The following is a 20,258-nucleotide window of genomic DNA, read 5'->3' on the forward strand; positions in this document are numbered from 1 at the left end:
TGAGCATACCTTTGAATATTAATATGTTAATGATAAAATGATTCAATATGCAGATATTCACTTTACCTAGCAGCTCAAAAATACAACTAAAATACAAAATGAGATAAAAATATTTATTTTAATCTTATAGAGTATTTTAAATTATTTTGCATTTGTATATTCTACATTTAAAAGTATAGCCATTCATAATGTATTGCACCTGCCAAGACCTCTTCCTTGTTGTGTGTCAATAAAAAGAGTCCCTTCCTTCTCTTTGGGGTCACTGGCTTTACTGAGGTTACCAGTCTGACCCACTTTGTCAACAGTTATATGCAACACTGTTAATAAACTGATTTTGCTTAGAGTCCATACCTCAGTCTACCTTTATTGAATTTACTCAAGACAGTTTCATGTCTATTGTAACACAAGTAATAAGTGTCACTGACAAAATACAAACCCAGGTCAACACCTCTCTTTATTACTTCACATTGTCTTTCTAATCATTTTAAAAGATTTAATATTTCAGTGAATTCCTACTTACGGTGGTGCAGATGCATAACCAGATGATATAACTTTATTGTGGAAAACCAGTGGTTGGTCTTTTATGGTACTCTTCACAGCTATATTAAAATAATTGAAAAGGATCACTCAAGTGTTTAGAATATTATAATATCATTATGAAAATGATGCAGTGCAGTTAGAATTTTTAAAAATTGTCAAGAGGGGGAAATCTTTGAGCCAAATATCTCTGATGAAATCAAAAGTTCAGTGCCTATAGCTATCTCTATGTCTGATAACAGTATGATATTCAGAATATATGCGCAGCTATGTGGTGCAGTAGATAGAGTGCCAAGTCTGGAATCAGGAAGACCTGAGTTCAAATGTGGCCTCAGACTCTTACTAGCTGTGTGACCCTGGACAAGTCTCTTAACCCTGTTTACCTCAATTTCCTCATCTATAAAATTAATGGGAAAAGGAAATAGCAAACCACTCCAGTATCTTTGCCAAGAAAACACCAAATGAGGTCAAGAGGAGCTGGACATAACTGAAACAACTCAACAACAAAATAAGATTTTATAGGGAATTGACACAAATATATGAGACCAAGGCTCATCATCCAATAAATAATTGGTCAAAAGATATGAATAATCTACAGAAAAAAAAGCCAATTTCTCTCAAATAGATCCACTTTTTTTGTTTGTTTTGTTTAATTTTGGGGAGGAGATTAAACTGGTTGAGAGGATTAGTGAGGAAAATGTTTCAGAGGAAGGAGAATTATCAGGAAATGTGTATGGTATAAAAGCAATGGTTTTCAATAAAAATTTTAAAAAATAAAGTTACTTTTATAATAACAAAGCCAAGAATGCCTTTACTATCACATGAACACTTATGAAGTTAATGTATGGAAGTTAATTAAAAGCAATACTATGATAAAAATCTTTGCATAATCAATTTCAGCAATAAAATACATTATATTTTCATTCTTTTATTGGTTAGATTTTTTCATTCATATTGCCTTCAAGTGTTTTTGAAAAGATAGGGATATAATTTTTGTGGTTCCTGGCATGACTAAGTTGGGCACATTCCTTTGTTTTCCATATGAACTTTTTCAAAACAAAAAAGTCCTTACCAATACATATTTTAACAATCATAAGAGTCAATCCTTGGAAATTTAACCACTAGTTTTTGACTACAGAGAGACTACTATCTCTGTAATAAAATTCAGTATTTACATGAATAGTCTTATACAAGCATTTTTTCTAAGGCACATAAACACTGTAATTTATGTGAAAATGCAGTACACAGCATAATATACTATTTACTAAATGAGATGTCCCATATGGGGAAAAATTGAAATGTTTCCATCTCTAAGTTGCAATCTAAATACCACATACAGATGAAAAAGTAAAGATATCACAAACTCCAAACAATAACAGCTAAAGATCTAATGTAGTAAATATTATCATAGATTTGCATATGTATTTACATATTTGCATGTATATACTGTCTAAGCTAGAGAAACCAACCATAAAAAAAATGATCCATTATGGTTTATTAGGAAAACTAAACCTTTCACAATGCTAGAACAAAATATCAGGATCATAATTTGATGTCTCATAACTGACAAAACATATAATTAATGCTTATTAATAATCAATCTTTGTTCATTGAGACCCAATCTAATGTTCTGGCAAAGTATCATTCACCTACTTGTTACTCAAATAACTCCAAATCTTATTTACCATATGACTTATACAACTTTTTCTTATCTAGTTGACAAAAATAAAGTATTTCTCATGCCTTAATGAATCAATGATTTTATTACTATAGTTATTCTTTCTACCAGTACAGATCCAAACTCCTCCATATGTTTTAATATTATGCAATTTTTTGCCTGTGTCTTTCCATGAATCCTGGAATTGCACTGAAAGCCATTCTTTAGCCCTATCCATATCTCAAGGACACCAAGGCAGGGCTCAGACTATCTCCTTCATGGCCACTTCCACATTCTGTGCTGTTACACATGCTGAATGATGCTGCTTCTTTATGCTACTTTTTACATGGACGTCAACACTGGCTGTGGCCTACTAAGGAAACACCATGCATTTTTTCCCATAGCAATTTGGGTCACCTGCAAATTTCATTCCTCTCAGATTGTGATTGACGGTGTTCCGTGATTCACAGCCATATAGCAGGAGAATAATGGGTTATGAGATAAACTGGGGACAAATCTAACCTATTATATTAAAAATAAAAAAATTAAAGTGAGTCAGGTTCTTCACACAGGCCACTAAAAACAACATGGCAGTGGGAGTTGGGAAATATAAGAGCAAAACACAAAAGAAAAGAGAAACAGCTAAACACACACACACATACACATACACACACGAAGATGGAAAATGGAAATTAACCTAAATTTAATATGCACAAAACTACAAAAATGCAGATATAATTTTTAAATGCTCTAGAGAAATTGAATTAGCTAAAGTACTAAAAACAATGGCAATTTTAGAAAAGAAAATAGGAAAGATATCTTAAGATATCCTCGTAAGGATTAATGGCACATTCAAAGAAATTAAACAAGAATTGTCCATCTTAATAAAATAAGACCAAATAAGATTTTGAATTAAAAATAATAATTAATAAAAATAATAAAAGAGGTAAAAGGCAGCTCTCCTTGAACTTTATCCTTCCAAAACCTATTCTCTGTACTCACTGAAAATTCCATTCACTCCACAACTCCTTGCTTTCCAAAGTTATCACTCTTCTTCTAGCCTCACTCGCCTCTCTTCACAATCTTCAAACTTTAATTAGCCAGCTTAAGTTTATGTTGTCCTTTAACTTTGTCTTTTGTCTCTTTGATCAGTCATGGCTTATCCCTTTCCAACCAACACTAGATTAATCCTATTACCTTCTTCCTTTCCTCATCCATGAACTGGTTAACACCACTGGAGGAAATCACTTAACTTTGCAGATTAAGTGCACTAGAAATTCATATCATCCAATCTGAACTAGGCATTCATTTCTGCTTTCAATATTTTTATTCTTTCTTGATTGATTCTTAGTCAAACTGCCCACAGTTGCTTGTCCAAACTTTTTCTTCTGTTCTCAAGTTGCCTATACCACCTTTCCCTTCCAGCAAAGAAAAGACCTCCCTTCATACTCCATTGAAAAAACTGAAGCCATTCATTGAGACTTCCTTATTATCCTCAATTCCACATTTTAAATCATCTCAACATCACCACCATCTCCCATCCTCTCCTTTGTTTCAATCTCAGAGGACAAATGGCCCTTCTTACCAATACTAGCATCTCTACTTGTGCCTTGATCCCATTCCTTCCAAGCTCAACCAAAATCTTGCCTATTTGATCATACCTCTCTCTGTCAGCCTTTCACTACTACCTACAAATGTGGTTACATCTCACTAAACCTTTATCTTAAAAAAGAACCTTCATTGACTGTACAATCCTCTTAACCTATCATTTTATATCTCTCCTTTTTCACCACCAGACTTCTGGGACAATCTATCTATACTCACTCATTAATTCCACCTTCTCACCTTTCACCCACACTTGACAATCTGGTTTCCATTACCACGACTAGAAAGAAACTCCTCTATCTGAGGTCACTAACAACTTCTTGGATTTAATAATCTAATGGGCTTTTCTCATTTCTCGTGCTTCTTAAACTCTCTGCAGAACTTGTCATTATTGATCACTACCTTCTGAAATTGCTCTTCTCCCTGGATTTCTTGTGACATTATTCTATAGTGTTTCTCTTCCTAAATATAGAAAATTATCCTTTCTTGGGTTTCTTTGTAAATTCATCATCCATGTTGCTGCCTCCTATAAATTTATAAATCTGAAGAGGGGGGAGGGGTGCTGAGTCAAGATGGCAGAGGATAAGTATGGCCCTGCTGTAGCTCTCCCTGCATAGACTATAAAATACCTGTAAAAATGAGTCTAAACAAATTCTAGAGCAGCAAAAGCTGAAAAACGATAGAGTGAAAGAGATTTCCAACCCAAGACAGCCTGGAAGGCCAACAGGAAAGGTCTGTTGCACCAGGCTCAGAACAGAGCATAGCCCAGCCTTGGCCCCACTACACAGACAGGACTGGAGCAGGCTTCAGGGAGTGGAATCATGGGTAGCAGCTGCAGTTCCCAGATTTCTCAACCCACAAATACCAAAGACAGCTTCAAAGGTCAGTGAGAAAGCTTTTTCACCTGGGTGTGAAGGGAGCAGGGCCCTCTCCTAGCCCCAGCCCCAGGCAGCAGCAGCAGCAGCATCCATTTTGGAGCCCTTGGCCTAAAGTCCTTGGGGAAATTGAGCTGCTGATCTGGGTCTCAGCCCTGAGTGGCAGCCCTGAGGTGAGGAAGAGTGCTGGCTGGTGGAGCTGGTGGAGGCTCTGGAAAGGGAATTCTACTTGCAGATCCTGGGCAGACAAATTTTGGTAGCTCCTAGACCAGAGTCCAGGTCAAAAGAGGAGTAAACTCCTCTCCTTTGATTGTGCCACCTTGGAGGAACTGAGAATTTACAGGACCCCAGAGTATACCCTACTCTTGACAAAAGGTTCAAAAGTCAAGTAACTGGCTGGGAAAATGCCCCCCAAAAAATGGAGAAAAATAAAACTTTAGAAGGTTACTTTCTTGGTGACCAGGTATTTTCTTCCATCTTTTCAGATGAGGAAGAATAATGCATACTATCAGAGGAAGACATAAAAGTCAAGGCTTCCACATCCAAAACCTCCAAAATAAATATGCAATGGTCTCAGGACATGGAAGAGCTCAAAAACAATTTTGAAAGTCAAGTAAGAGAAGTGGAGGAAAAATTGGGAAGAAAAATGAGAGCAATGCAAGAAAATCATTAAAAGCAAGTCAACAGCTTGCTAAAGAGACCCAAAAAGATGCTGAAGAAAATAACACCTTTAAAAACAGACTGACTCAAATGTCAAAAGAAGCCCAAAAAGCCAATGAGGAGAAGAATGCTTTCAAAAGCAGAATTAGCCAAATGGAAAAGGAGGTTCAAAAACTCACTGAAGAAAATAGTTCTTTAAAAATTAGAATGGGGCAGATGGAAGCTAATGATTTTATGAGAAACCAAGAAATTACAAAACAAAACCAAAAGAATGAAAAAACAAAAGACAATGTGAAATATCTCATTGGAAAAACAACTGACCTGGAAAATACATCCAGGAGAGACAATTTTAAAATTATTTGGCTGCCTGAAAGCCATGATGAAAAAAGTCTAGGAATCATCTTTCATGAAATTATCAAGGAAAACTGCCCTGATATTCTAGAAACAGAGGGTAAAATAAATATTAAAAGAATCCAGCAATCACCTCCTGCAAGAGATCCAAAAAAAAAAAAACTCCTAGGAATATTGCAGACGAATTCCAGAGTTCCCAAGTCAAGAAGAAAATATTGCAAGCAGCCCGAGAGAAACAATTCAAGTATTGTGGAAATATAATCAGGATAACACAAGATTTCATAGGAAAAATGAAATGTGGTCTCTCCAGAGAACTTTTCAGATGAAATTAGAATATCTGTTCTCAATATGGCCCTAAAGTGAGCTGCTTCTCCTGGTAGTAGATAAAAGCTTACCTGGCTCCCTATCAGCACTGAAGTAAAACCAGCACCCATACACTTGTTTGGTCAATATCCTACCCAGATCATGAGACAATCATTAGTTCTCATTTTGAGAGTTCCCAAGTATCTAGAGCTAAAGGGCAGCAGCACGCTGAGAACACCACTCATTTTGAATTAAGTGGAATGTAAGACAGAAAGAGTATCTTGAAGTCTGGGCCTTGAAGTCTGTTTCATTTTTATATCTATGTCCCCAATTCCTAGAATAGTGCCATTCATGTAATAGATATTTAATAATTATATGGTGAATTTTTGAATAAATAAGTAACTAGATCAAAGGACTGGATAAAGCTTCCATGACATTTTTTTCTTTCTCAGAAGGAATTTTAGAGCTTCAGTTGGATGGGGAATGGAATTATAAGTAGAGAAGAGGAATATATAAATGTGCTTTTTAAGAAAGAATAGAGCTACTCTCAAAGCCTCTGAAGAATTCATGTGTGACCAATAAACCAATTGCATTTGAAAAAGGCATTATTGGAAATAGATTGATTAATGGAATGGATTAGGTATACAACAATCAGAAGGAAATGAACAAGGTAGCATAGTGTTCTGACAGTCAGGTGGTACAGTGGATAAAGTTCTGGTCTAAAGTCAGGAAAACTCATCTTCCTAAGGTCAAATCTGGCCTCAGACATTTCCTAGCTATATGACCCTGGGCAAATTACATAATCCTTAACATTGTTTGCCTCAGTTTCTTCATCTACAAAATGAGCCAGAGAAGGAAATATGGCAAACCACTCCAGTATCTTTGCCAAGAGCACCCCAAATGGGGTCATGAAGAGTTGGACAAGCCTGAAATAACTGAAAAGATAGTGTTCAGTCAACCCAAAGACCCAAGCTACTGTGATATATGATATACACAAAGTGCCAAGCTACTGGGTTATGAACTCACTATTCAAAGGAATCAGATTATCAAAGATAACAAAAAAGGAAAAAGGAAAATGATGGGAAAGCCTTCAGGAAAAGGTACTCTATTGTTCTGTTGGTAGAGCTGTGAATTTGTCCAGCCATTCAGGAAAGTATTTTGAATCTCTGCTGCAAAAGTTAATAAATGGTTACCTTCTGACCCACTAATATCAACACAAGGCCCATACTCCAAAGAGATTAATGAGAAAGAAAAGAATTCATATGTACAAAATTATTTACAGCAGCAATTTTTGCAGTGACAATCCATCTATTGGTTAATGACTAAACAAAGTATGGTAAATGTAATGGAATACTATCATGCTATAAAAATAATAAAATGGATAACTGTAGAGAAACCTGGTGGGATTTGTATGAAGTGACACAGAGTAAAGAGAGCAGAACCAGAATAATTGCCAAAAAAAGAATACCTACCTATTGACAGAGAGGTTAAGGGACTAAACATGCAGAATGATACATATGTTTTTTGACATGACCAAAGTGAGAATTTGTTTTGTTATATTCTTTTTTATTTCAGGAATGGGGGCTAGGGAAGAAGAGGAATGCACAGTATGTGAAGGAGAGATGATAAATTCTTGTTACTTTTAAAATATTTTAAAATGAAAAAATGATATGCATGTAGTACCAAAATTATGGTCAACAGCTAGATAAGCACCTGTCAAATTAAGCCATCAATTTGAGTACTTTAAAGAAGAGCTATATGTGAACAATGATCTAGGACAATGATTAAGTAGCAAAAAAGAGGATACCATTTTGTAATAGCTATAGTTTTCTTCAAAACTCAACTCAACTGGCAGCTTCTACTAGAAGTCTCATAGATGCTAATGTTCTCTCCAAGTTATTTTCTACCTGTTAATCTACATAAATGGTATATCTCCCATCCACCCAGGAACAAGAAAGGTGCTTTTGAGACAGACTACTTTTTTATTTCCTCTCTAAATCCCCAGAACTGACTACAATGTATTACATGTAGAAGGTGGCTAATAAGTGTGTGTTCATCGAATGAATGACCTAAGTCTTACAATGGTACCATTATGATAATAAAGAAAAAAAAAGTTTCCACTAGATAGATCCTCTGTGATAGATTTATAGGGAAATGAGCAAGAATCACCAAGGGTGAGGAAAGATGTGGAACTGTGATCTGTTCTGATTGCAGGAGTATTCATTCCTTAAAAAATCATAGATCTTTCCAGTGTTTTTAAAAAAAGGTAAATAATGAATAAAAGATTTAATCTTCTCTTTTGAAATACGACATTTGTATTGATTTGTTTTTAAAAACCCTAGTGGCTGCAAAATTCCCAAATAGGGGTGGAACCAGATTAAAATACAACTGAGTAATATTTAACATAATAAATAAAAACACAATGAGACATTAAAAAGAAAATATGAAATTTTTCAGCAAAGAAATCTAGCATATTAAATATATACATATATGAATATATATCTTTTTAAATTAAGAGAATAATCTGATTTAACATTTTAATTCTATAAGAACCATTGGAGCATAAATTTTCCATTCCAGAGAATCAAGAAGTATTTATACTAACCAGATTTCTTTTGACTAGCCAAATTAGTATTTTTCTTCTTAAAAGTTGTAACATACAGAGGAGAGGTTGACAGGAGACAGGAGCTAAAAATAAATTTTAAACATGAAATACAAAAGTAGTCACTAATATGACAAAGATAAATTTAAATAAACAAATATTGAGTACCTACTACATACAAATCATTCAGGATAGTTACAAATGACGAGTTCTTATAGCTGTTATGATTTTTAAAATGGGATAAGACTGGCCTCTTATGGGATAAGTCTGATATTCCCAAGTCATGTTTATTATATATTTTCAATAAGAATTATTATTCTTCTCTGAAATATATCCATGTGTCCACACATATGTACACATACATATTTGCACACACATACAAGCATACCTACATTATTTTAAATTAAATTGTGTAGTTTAGGAATCTACAAAACAATTCAGTGCTCCAGATCAGAATTCATCGCTGCACTAACATTGCAAAATGTCACAGTTGATAGAGTTCACTTGCATCTCTTATGAGAAACAAAGAATTTAAAAGTCTCTTGAGAAACATCCACTGAGTGTGTATTGCATGGAAAGTACCTGGCAATAACTGAAAGAGTCTCTCTCACGTCATGACGCTGTGAGAGCATGAAGGCAAGAAGATTAACTTCCAACACAGCAATTTGATTTCCAAACATAGAGGTCAGCAAACAGAAAACCTGGAGGGGCAGAATCAGGAAATCATAGCGACACTGACAAACACAAAGTGTAGTGATACATACATACTTTTACCATAATCATGACAACAAAGAGTCACTCAATTCAACTCAGCAAACATTCAGGAAGTACCAAATTGCCATTACAAATTATCTAGTCTAACCCTTCCATTTTTCAGTTAAGGAAACTGAGTAGAAGAGGATTAAGTGACCGGCGCAACATCACACACAATTTACAAGTTAATTTTTACATAATAACTAGCAAGTAACTATATTATTCAACCTTTAAACTGTCAGACAATTATATCTTCTTTTTAAAAGTTCAAATTAAAAGTAATTGACAAAGTAAGCTATTAAAATATTTGTAGTAATGCCATTAAATGCTTCTTCACTCACCTTATGATCAACAGTTTTGTTCATTATTGCACATGATCCAGCAACTTTAATGCTGAGGTTACTGAAATCTTAATTAGAAAAAAAAAAGTGAAATTTACAAACAATGGAGGAATTTTTTTGATATTTTAAAGATGAATATAGAATAAATAAGTTATATTTATAATATGTTATATTTATAATATAGCATAATAAGTTATATTTATAATAAGTTGAATAGAGCAGAGATTTTAATTTCAGATTGTATTTGTTAGCATGCTTCATAAGGCAAATTATAATATAGAAGCATATTTTCTGTAAATATATATGCATATATATGCACATATATATATATACACCTTCTACTTATAACAGATCAAAGAAAAGTATTCAAATTATCAAGCAAATTTATAGGATCTTTTATGAACTTACCTTTAAAATGTAAAGCAGATTCTAATTCCAAGTTGTCCAAGTTAATTATGAATAAACCAGTAGAGCTTCCTATCCACAAGCATCTGATGTTGGCAGCAGGAAAACTAATTTCAAAGTAAAATTTTAAAAAACAGAACCTGTAGATTTTGTAGCATAATGTTCAAGAGACTTAAAAACCTCCTATATTCGTATATTTCCCCCTTAAACCATGATTATTTATTTCTTTTCTGTTCAAACTACAATATTATAGTCAACTCTATAAGCAGCTAATGTAGAGAAGCAGTGGTGTTGGTAATAATAAAAATCACAAATAATCTCAAAGTCATTTATATTTGTTTTTGGAATTAACTCAACCATTTTCTTCAGCAGATTTGCCTTTCTAATTATATTTTGCTATTAAAACTGCTTTGTATTTCTTGTTTATACACTAGGCAATAGATGAAGAGAGGCAACTCAGGAAGGCCCACTGTCTGGTCCCTAGACAATTACATCACATTATTAAAGGGATTTTTTCCCCTAAAGTTTAAAAAAAGGTACTAGTCTATATGGTTCCAAAGCAAAAGAGCAAACATTGTCATCTTACTATTACAACGTGGTAGCAAGTAAAAATCAAAAGCAGTAGCACAGTCAACTAAAAATACCTGGGGTTTTCTACCGGGAACCTCTAGCGATGTTGACATTGGACCACTAACAACTAATGAGTCTGTCCTGCTAACCAGTGTTGAATCCAACTAATTGTAATACTTCCCAAACCAGGGATGGGGAACCTAGGTCTTGGAGGCCACATGTGACCCTCCATGTCCTCAAGTGCAGCCCTTTGATTGAATCCAGACTTCACAGAACAAATAAGTGTGGCCTTTGACCGAATCTGTGAAATTTGGATTCAGTCAAAGGGTTGCACTTAAGGACCTTGAGGGTCTCATGACACAGGCCTCAAAGACACAGGTTCCCCCACCCCTATTCAAACCCTATCTCTCCATCTTCTCCACATAAAGAATGTGAATTACTTTACCAAAAGCTTTGGTAAACTCTAAGTTAAAGCATACCCACAACGTTCCTCTCATTTACTAATTTAATCATCTTGTCCAAAGAAGAGGTAAGATTACTCTAGCATGGGCTGTTGTTAAATGAAGTGAGGCTGACTCTGTTATCACTGCATCCTTCTCTAGATATTCATCTCTGTAAATGATCTATTCTAGAATTTTCTCAGGAGTCAAAGATAAACTCAATTTCCTATAGTTTACAGTTTCTGTCACCTTCCCTTTCTTGAAATTCAATACTCTACAACATTTTACTTTCTCCTATCTAGTTTTCCATGATTTTCCATGCTTCCAATTTTTCAATTTTCCATGATCTTTCAAATGATACATAACTCAGCCATCACATTTTTGTGTGCCAGTTTTTAAATACCCATTGATATAGTTCATCTGGATCAGGTAATATAAAGGCAGCCAAGTGGTCTCTTACTATCCCCTTACTTATCCTGGGTATCAATTCCCTGTTCGTCACTTTTGTCATTTCCTGTGTGAAGGCATTCTCTTTGCCAAGAAGCAAAAATAAGAATGGGGTTGTTCTGCCTTTTATCTGGTGTCAGTTATCACTATCTCATTCTCCTGCTCCCATCCCCCAGAGCAACTGAACTATCCATTATTTGATCCTTCTTTTTTCTCCTAAATACAGCTTTAAAAACAACTTGTTTTTGTTGTCCTTGGCTTCTCTTTCCAGTTTTAGAACATTCTAGGCTTTATTCCCAGCACTATTTCTACAGGTCCATGCCATGCTCATACCTATATTTATCTTCTGTTAAGTGCCCCTGCTTTTAATTCCTGCATATTTCTTTTTTAAATCTAAATTGAGTCGTGAGTTCCCTGTGCATGCATAATGGTCTCTTCAGACAATTGTAATTTTTCTTCCTTACTAGAACCATTTGTCTCCATGTCTTCAGAATTTCATTCTTGAGCAACTGTCATTCACCTATCATTTTAGTACATGGGATTTTATATATAGTATCTATTCTGAAGACATCCTCTTTTCCCAAATCCAGCATATTACATATATATACACACACATACATATGTGTGTACATACATATATACATATGTGTATATGTGCATATATACATATATGCATGTATATGTATATATTTTCCCCCACAAAACGAGATAAAATAGCACCTTTGGATTAACAAAGTGCAGGTAAAAGTAAATAAGAAGAGGTGTACAAAAGGGATCTTCCTGGGACAGTTTGAGAAGATGAGAAGAAAAATCCCAGGAGTTCCAAACCCTGTGAAGAGTAAACACCTCCAGGCTAGAGTCCCCTTTAACAACAAGCCCCAATATGTGGAGTTGGTTTGAGAGACTGCCTTAGCCCCAGTCACAAGGAACTTTTACCACCAGGACAGGGAAAGGAGTTGGGTATCTAAGCCAGGAAGATTGAGGGAATCTCTGGTGATTAGGAACACCAGACCTAGATGGGCGGCAAAGAATGGGCGAGGGCACTCATGCCCAGTGAGTGTAGAAGCAGTGACGCAGAAAGCCCCTGGCTGCAGACACTTACAGGAGGTTGGAGGTTTGGCTTTGGTTCCAGGCTAGAGGGGATAACTAAAGATCTGGAGCCAGAGGCACCAACCCCCACACCCCAGGGCTAGAGGTAATTACAAAAAATTACAAAAAATGCACAGGCAAAGGAGAAAGAATCCAACCATAGAAAGCTATTGGGGGACTAGAGAAAAGCAGGGTTCATCTTCAGAGGAAGATATTGAAGTAAAGAAACCCCTTCTACCCTAAAGAGTAATATCAAATGGTGACCTGCCCAAAAAGAATTCACAGAAGATCTTTAAAAAGACTAAACATCTAATGACAGAGATGAAGGAAAAACAAACAAACAAACAAACAAACAAAAGAATCCAAGAAAAACAAGAAGATTCTGAAAGGAAGGTCAACCAATTAGAAAGGGTAATCCAGAATCTTAAGAAAGAAAATGACACCTTTAAAATTAGAGTTGGGCAAGGCAAAGCCAGAGAAAGTATATAAGAAATAATAATTAAACAAAATGTGGATAATGAAAAAATAGAAAGTAAAACATCTTACAAGAAAAATAACAGATTGGAAGAATAGATCAAGAAGAGAAAACAAAAATACAAACTGAAAGCTATCATTAAAAAAAAGAATCTTGATACAAAAACACAAAAAAATAATCAAAGAAATTTGTCCTGAAGCATTACACTAAAGGGGGAAAGTAGAAATAGAAAAAATCCATCATTCACCATTTAAAAGAGATTCTATGAGGAAAGCTCATAAGAATATTATAATCAAATTCTGAAACCCACAGCTCAAGGATAAAATATTAAAAGCAACAAGAATAAAACAATTTAAATATGATAGTGTCACAATTAGAACAGTACAGAATGGTGTTTAGATCAATGGGAACTGGAGGATAGGGGAGGGATTCTTGGAGGGGGTTGGGCAAGTAGTAGGAGGGCAAGGTAGCAGGTAGAAGTAAAGTAGGGGAGGCAGGAGGGATAGGAAACAAGAGAAATGCACAAACATAAAAACAAAGAACAGGAGTAGAATTTGTCTGGGAAAGCATATATATATGTATGTATGTACGTACGCGTGTATAAGTGTATGTATATATCTATAGCTATAGAGAAATATATCCATTTATATTCTTTGTAGCCTGGGGAGAGGGCAGGAGAAGGACAAAGTAAAAAAGTGCACAGCAGAGAACAAAAGAAAACTTACAAGGAAGCAAAGAAAAGCTGGACAGCTCTCAACACAACATGTAGTATGTCTCATACAGGCTTTCTTGAAATGAAAATTTATTGTTACATATTTTGAATCCTCTCATGTTCTGCTATGCACATGACATGTGTTTTCTTCCTTTCTTACCTTGCATTTAAGTTCCAGTATTTAAGTTTATGATATGGTTTTGTTTCTTTTCTCAATTCTGTATTTGAGTTCTGGCGTTTGAGTCAAAAATAAATTTTAAAACAAACTAATTCTAAGGAAAATAGTTACCACCATTTCTGCCTCAATAATCAGTCCTTCCTTGTTAATGAGAATCAGAACCAGAATGAAATTTTTGCTTGTTTATTTCTCTACCTTTTGAAAGATGACATTATCACTAAGACAAGTCAAAAAGTTACTAGCCTATCTGGTTTTGAAAGAGAGGAAACTCCAATAAATGTCTATAAAAATGAAGAACTTCATTACTACTGTATCCTGACTCTATGTCAGGCTTGCAGTTCTATTTCCCAAATTCTTCATCTGTTTTCTCTTTCTGTCCAGATGGAGTTGTGTATTCCAATGCCAAAATCATTTGTTTCTCCCTCCATTACCAAATACCCTCCCATCATGCTTCCCCCTCCAGTATTTTTTTATTTACTCACATAAGGAATATATATACATATGTATATATATGTGTGTGTGTGTGTGTGTGTGTGTGTGTGTGTGTGTGTGTTTATAATATATGGGGCTATTTATAATGTTTTATTTTACTTAAATCATCTATATCATATTTATAAGTTATATTATTTTATATTATCTATATTTATCATTTAACATATAATTTATTTATAATAATTATATATAATATTTATATATTTATATATAATAAACAATTTCTGAAAACAGAAGGCTCATCAAAAAAAGTACACTAAAATAAGGGACTTCTTTATATGAAATTTTCAAAGTGAGTACTCTTTTCATATTTAAACACAATCAACAAAAGGAAAAGTGGTAGAAGGATTTATAGCTTTGTTTTACCCTTTGTAAAAAGTCCTATTGTATTTTAAAAATGCATTCTTAAAACCATAAATAGTTATTCAGAAAGGAAAATGCTTCAAATTTATTTAGTCATCCCCTTTCTAAACTGCCCATTGAAAAAATGTGCTTTGGAGGATGTTCTATGAGATTTTAATGTCTTCCTTTACATGGTATTAGGAAAGTACATCAAACTTACAATTCACATTCTTCATTCACTGACTGAGTACAGCGTTCAATTGTCAATATAGGAAATCTTGTTTCTACCCTATCTTCTTTTTTCAGTTCATTTGTGTAGGAAAGGTCTCTCTCCTCTAGAAAATAGAATCAAAAGTAATTATCAAAGATTAGCAAAACTTCAATGATGATATAAAATGAGATTCCAGTGTTTTGATTGGTAAGCTAATATATCAAAATATAAAGTACAAAGAGCTCAGAGTCAAAGCTCTTGGAAAAACAGAAGATGATACCCATACAAGTTCTTAAAAAGTTCAAAACAGTATGCACCTCTTGGGCTAGCTAACTTCCAGGATCAGGAAAAGCTAAGATAAATAATTTCTCTGCTGACCAGTTTGGTTTGGTTTGTTTTTTTGGTTGGGGTTTTGGTTTGGGGGGAGAGAGGAAATGTATCAGTGATTTCAAGATTAACCAATGTACATAATCAGCGTCACCAAAACTTTATTTGTATTCAAACTGAACCTATATAAAATGACTAGTTCTATACTTTCAGGGATAGAAGAAACTGTCACACTCTGATTCGCTGAAATCCTAAAATTGCAGGCTTCAACACTGATGAAGGGAGAATTGTATATTTTCCTCACCCACATCAACTTCCCTGAAGCAAAAATGGAGTTGAATTCTTTGACTTCTCTTGTCAAACCATGATTAAGTGGTCAGAGTAAAACAAAATATTGCTTCTCGCAAATGAATGCCTCCGTCTTGATCAGAAACCAAAATCAAATGGCAGATTAGATTGGTCACTAACATAGTCTATGTCAAACCAATTCAGTCATGTTTTTCTTCTCTAAATATTATGTTTGCAATCACACAAACTTGATTTATATTAGACATTTTGGGAAGCACACGAATTTCTTTAGCAGGATAATAACATTTAAACTCCTCCTAAACAATATGCCTTAAGTTCATCTTTGACTACTCACTATCCTTCATTCAGTTCTTTATTAAATCCTGCTACTACTTTAAAATTAACTCACACATCTTCCTTTATTTTCACAACCAAAGCTTAGTCTATGTTCTAATCATGTCTCACCTGTCTATGGCAGCCCAATCTCCCTCTTCTTAGGAAGAGTGGCCTGTGTCGATCCTTCATACTTGAAGCAGTATCCCTTTCTCCACCAACTCAAATGATCTCCTTCACTCACCTCTAACACAACAATTAGAGATGCAGAAGAGCTGCTGTTTGGAAGGGGAGAAACTATTCCTAATTGCCTTAATGAAGGCGTCAGTCTCTCCCACACAAAGGTTCCCTGATAATAGCATACAAAAAGAAGAAAAGCCTGGGTCTCTAGACTAGTGTTCCTTGGCTGACCCGGTATGCTATATTAAACAGACTTTATGTTTTGAAAGGAATGAAAACAAAAAAGGAAATTGAGATCCCTTGGTAGCACAGAGGTGCTTCTTTAGGAATTCTGATTACATGTATATCTTTCCTTGCATCCAAGTTTACATTCCTCTATGTTATGCGTGACTCTAAAATATTATGTACATTGGGCTGTACTGTAAGCTGCTTGAAGTCTTAGACCCAGAAATATAAAGGAATGAGTAGCAATGACTTTCTTACTAGGAAAATAACAGCTGTGCCCTTTTCAGCTTCTGAGCCCTTCCTAGTCTCTTAGGTATGCCCATCAGAGGTCAAGGGAGCCTAATAATTACTCAGACTGTATCTTTCTTAAGAGATAAATTTCCTAGGACACCCTAATAAAAAAAATATTTCTCCTCTGAACTCCCAAGACACTTCATTTCAAGGTATACATGGGCCTTACTTCTTATTACCCTGTATTGTAGTTATTTCTGAATAGATCACAACTCCCCTAATGTAATACAAGAGGAAAGTAGTACTGTCTTACTGATCTTTGGTCTCCCCACAGTACTTGCACAGAGTAAAATTCTTCATTAAAGTCTTACAGCTAAGGATGAATATGCCATCTTCATTTCAAAGTGTTAATTTGTCAGAGTTCTTGAAGTCAACACTCTATTTTAGCTTCTCTTACTACACTGTCAGTTTCCTCTTCTCTCATAAGACCTGCTCGAAAAGTCCTGCTTGAGAGATCTTGTCTATTTAGCAGACTTTATGCTGCGCAACTATAGAGCAATTTTATAAGAACACCACACAGGTTTGGATATGCCATCTTCCAAGTAGAAAGAACCCAACAATATAAATAAATGGATGGATTTTCCATGGAAGAAATTTTATTGTAAAATATGCTAATGTTGCCTATTTAAACAAAAACTAATTCAGTTGGGAAAGAAAATAATAATTCCAATAAAGCAGCAATGAACTTAGAAGAGTTTGTGATCCCTCCATCACACTAGGAGACTTGGCCTTAAGAGGAATTCCCAAATTTACACTTCCTGAGGTTGTCAGGGCCAGACTCAGATAGATTCCTGAAGCCACCATTTTCTTTATACAGATGTTCTCAGCACTTTGTATTTGCTACTGTCCCTAGAATGTTTTCCTAATTTCTATCTTTTCTTTGTCTGTTGCCTAAGCCTACCTAACTCTAATCACTCAGCTAAACCTTCAGCACAAATCGTGTAGGATGTAGGTGTAGGATCAGTTTATATATGTCTGCATTCCTTTCTTTGTATCTTTTAGGGTTGTCCTGACTATGGCATTGATTGCTTCTTCCACTTGTTTTTTCATTGTACCAAACCTCTGCACACGATAAGTGCTCAGTAAGTTTTGCTAATAAATGTGTAAAGACAAGACGCATATAAGTATTCTAAAAATGTTACCTGTTTGGGTATGTTTTGCTAATTTGACTCTTTTACTGAAGAAAATCTCTTGTTTTTTTCTTAGGTCAAACTGGGTCACACGACGATAATGATGCTCACTGATCAAACTGAAGATCCAAAGCTGAAGAGGTAAAACATTCACAGGCACCCAAGATGTTAAACAAATTTATTTGGGGGAAAAAAAACCTTTCTATCTAAATGTGATAAAGAGCTCCAGACCAAATAACTTAATGAGATATGATGCTGCTTCATTTATTGTAATTTTCCTTTCAATGCTTATTCTACACTTGCTTCCATTTTAAGATTCTCTCCTTATTTCATGTCAACCAAAGCCTGAGCAGATTTTTCAGTTTCTTGTGAGGCTGCTTGACATTTATTTTAGGTATTGCAATGTTATGGTTATTATTGTTATCATCTTATTTTCATTTTTTTTCAATTAGGTTCAGATAAAAATCGCCCTGAAACAAGATGTTATCCTGCAATGACTCCCTTACATTCAACATTTTAGGGACTATTGCATAGGTGGGTAAAATCACATTCCCTCCAGCATTTTTATTTTCATTTTCTGTCATGTTAGTCAGTCTGATAGGTGTTCAGTTGTACCTCAGAGCTGTTTTTATTTGCATTTCTCTAATCAATAGTGATTTAGAGTGTTTTTTCAAGTGACTATTGAGAGTTTTGATTTCTTTTTCTGAAAACAGCCCATTCATATCCTTTAATGATTTATCAATTGGGGAATGGCTCTTATTTTTATAAATTCAGCTTAGTTCCCTATATATTTGAGAAATGAAGCCTTCATCAGAGAAACTTGCTATAAAAATTTTTCCCAATTTCCTGCTTTCCTTCTAATCTTGGCTTCACTGTTTTTATTAATGCAAAACCTATTTAATTTCATGTAATAAAAATTATCTGTTTTACTTCCTGTGATCCTCTCTATCTCTTGGATGGTCATAAATTATTCCCTTATCCACAAATCCAACAGGTAAAATTTTCTACGGTCCCCTAATTGTCTATGATATCACTCAATATCTAAATCATACACCCATTTTGATCTTATCTCGGTATACAGTGTAAGATTCTAGTCTATAACTAGTTTCTGTCAAACTTCTTTCCAGTTTTCTCAGCAATTTCTGTCAGCTAGTGAATTTTTGTCCCAAAAGTTTGGATCTTTGGGTTTATCAAACACTAGATTACTATGGTCATTTGCTACCATGCATTGTATTCCTAATCTAAGTGCTATACTTCTATGGCCTATGGTGATATGCTGCAGTTTCTACCCTTTCCTTGTATAATCTACATTGATTACTAATTCTAGACTCCATAAGAATAACCCTTCTGTAATTTCTATTGATAATGTCCTAGCTCTGAATCACCACCATAAATCGCTCCATTTCCACAAATAAAAAGGCATAGCTGAGCCAGTTAATCAATGCTTCTTTATAAAACTGAATCACCATGGAGGGTTTTATTGGTATTATTAGTATTAGTATTATTATATCCTTGGATCTTAACTCTCAGGTTTCACAAGCTCCGTTCATGGTTGAACTACTTTCAGTTTCATTCAATAAACCCAAGAGTGCACAAATAGCTTGTACAGGTATTTGCAGTGCAGTTCCAACCATATCATTCCCCTACTCAATAAACTTTTGGGGCTCTCTCTTACCTCCAAGATCAAATATAAAAACCACTGTTGAGCTTTTCAAGCCCTTCATGACCTGGCCTTTCAGTCTTCTGGCACTTTACTCCCCTCTGCATACTCTGTAACTCAGCAATTCTTTTCTTCTTGCTGTTCCTCTCACAGACACTCCAACTCCCAGCTCCCTGCCTTTTCAGTGACTGTCTCTACACCTGGTATATTCTCCTTACTCATCTCTGACCCATGCCTGCTTCCTTCAAATCCCACCATTCCACTAGAGGTCTTTCCTGGTATCCCATGGCTAGTGACTTTCCCCTGACATTACCTCTAATTTACCCTATATACATCTTGTCTGTACATAATTGAATGCATGTTGTCTTACCCCTTAGACAGTGAGCTTGTTTTCCTCCATTCGATTGTGAATTCCCAGAGACTAACCACATTAATGACAAACCATGAAGATATCCAACTGACTTAGCCCCTAGCAGCTCAGAATTCCCAGCAAGGGATCTGTCAGCTTCACCCTCCTCAGCCACAGGGACCACAGGTATTTGCCACTACATCTGGTTACACTTCTGGAATTTGTACTAGGTAAATATTTTTAATGACTTTGGGATCTTCATCTTCTCCTTCTTTAGATCCTTCAATTTTGTAGCTTATTTCATCTAATCTAGTCTGCAGGATGAAGTGTTGTTTGGGGAGGGGGGGGGGAGCGTTGTTTTGTCTTTTATGATTGTTCTGCATTAGTCAGTAATATATTGTGTATGTCTGAAAACTGACTTCAAAAAAAA

At 35.0% G+C, this 20,258-nt stretch overlaps 1 protein-coding gene across 2 annotated transcripts in view; it reads right to left on the reverse strand.

The window, feature by feature from the left end:
* The window catches only part of WDR27 (WD repeat domain 27), a 249,969-nt gene that overhangs the window by 216,988 nt on the left and 12,723 nt on the right, over positions 1 to 20,258 (reverse strand). For both annotated transcript variants that reach the window (XM_072643936.1, XM_072643935.1), the window contains exons 8-14: positions 17,832 to 17,952; positions 15,055 to 15,169; positions 10,093 to 10,196; positions 9,685 to 9,752; positions 9,173 to 9,291; positions 8,594 to 8,676; positions 521 to 599 (exon numbers count right to left, since the gene is read on the reverse strand). In XM_072643936.1, coding sequence (XP_072500037.1) covers positions 521 to 599; positions 8,594 to 8,676; positions 9,173 to 9,291; positions 9,685 to 9,752; positions 10,093 to 10,196; positions 15,055 to 15,169; positions 17,832 to 17,952 — 689 coding nt within the window. The remainder of the gene's footprint in view (positions 1 to 520; positions 600 to 8,593; positions 8,677 to 9,172; positions 9,292 to 9,684; positions 9,753 to 10,092; positions 10,197 to 15,054; positions 15,170 to 17,831; positions 17,953 to 20,258) is intronic.

This window comes from Notamacropus eugenii, chromosome 2 (assembly GCF_028372415.1).
Source record: "Notamacropus eugenii isolate mMacEug1 chromosome 2, mMacEug1.pri_v2, whole genome shotgun sequence".
Taxonomy (NCBI): domain Eukaryota; kingdom Metazoa; phylum Chordata; class Mammalia; order Diprotodontia; family Macropodidae; genus Notamacropus; species Notamacropus eugenii.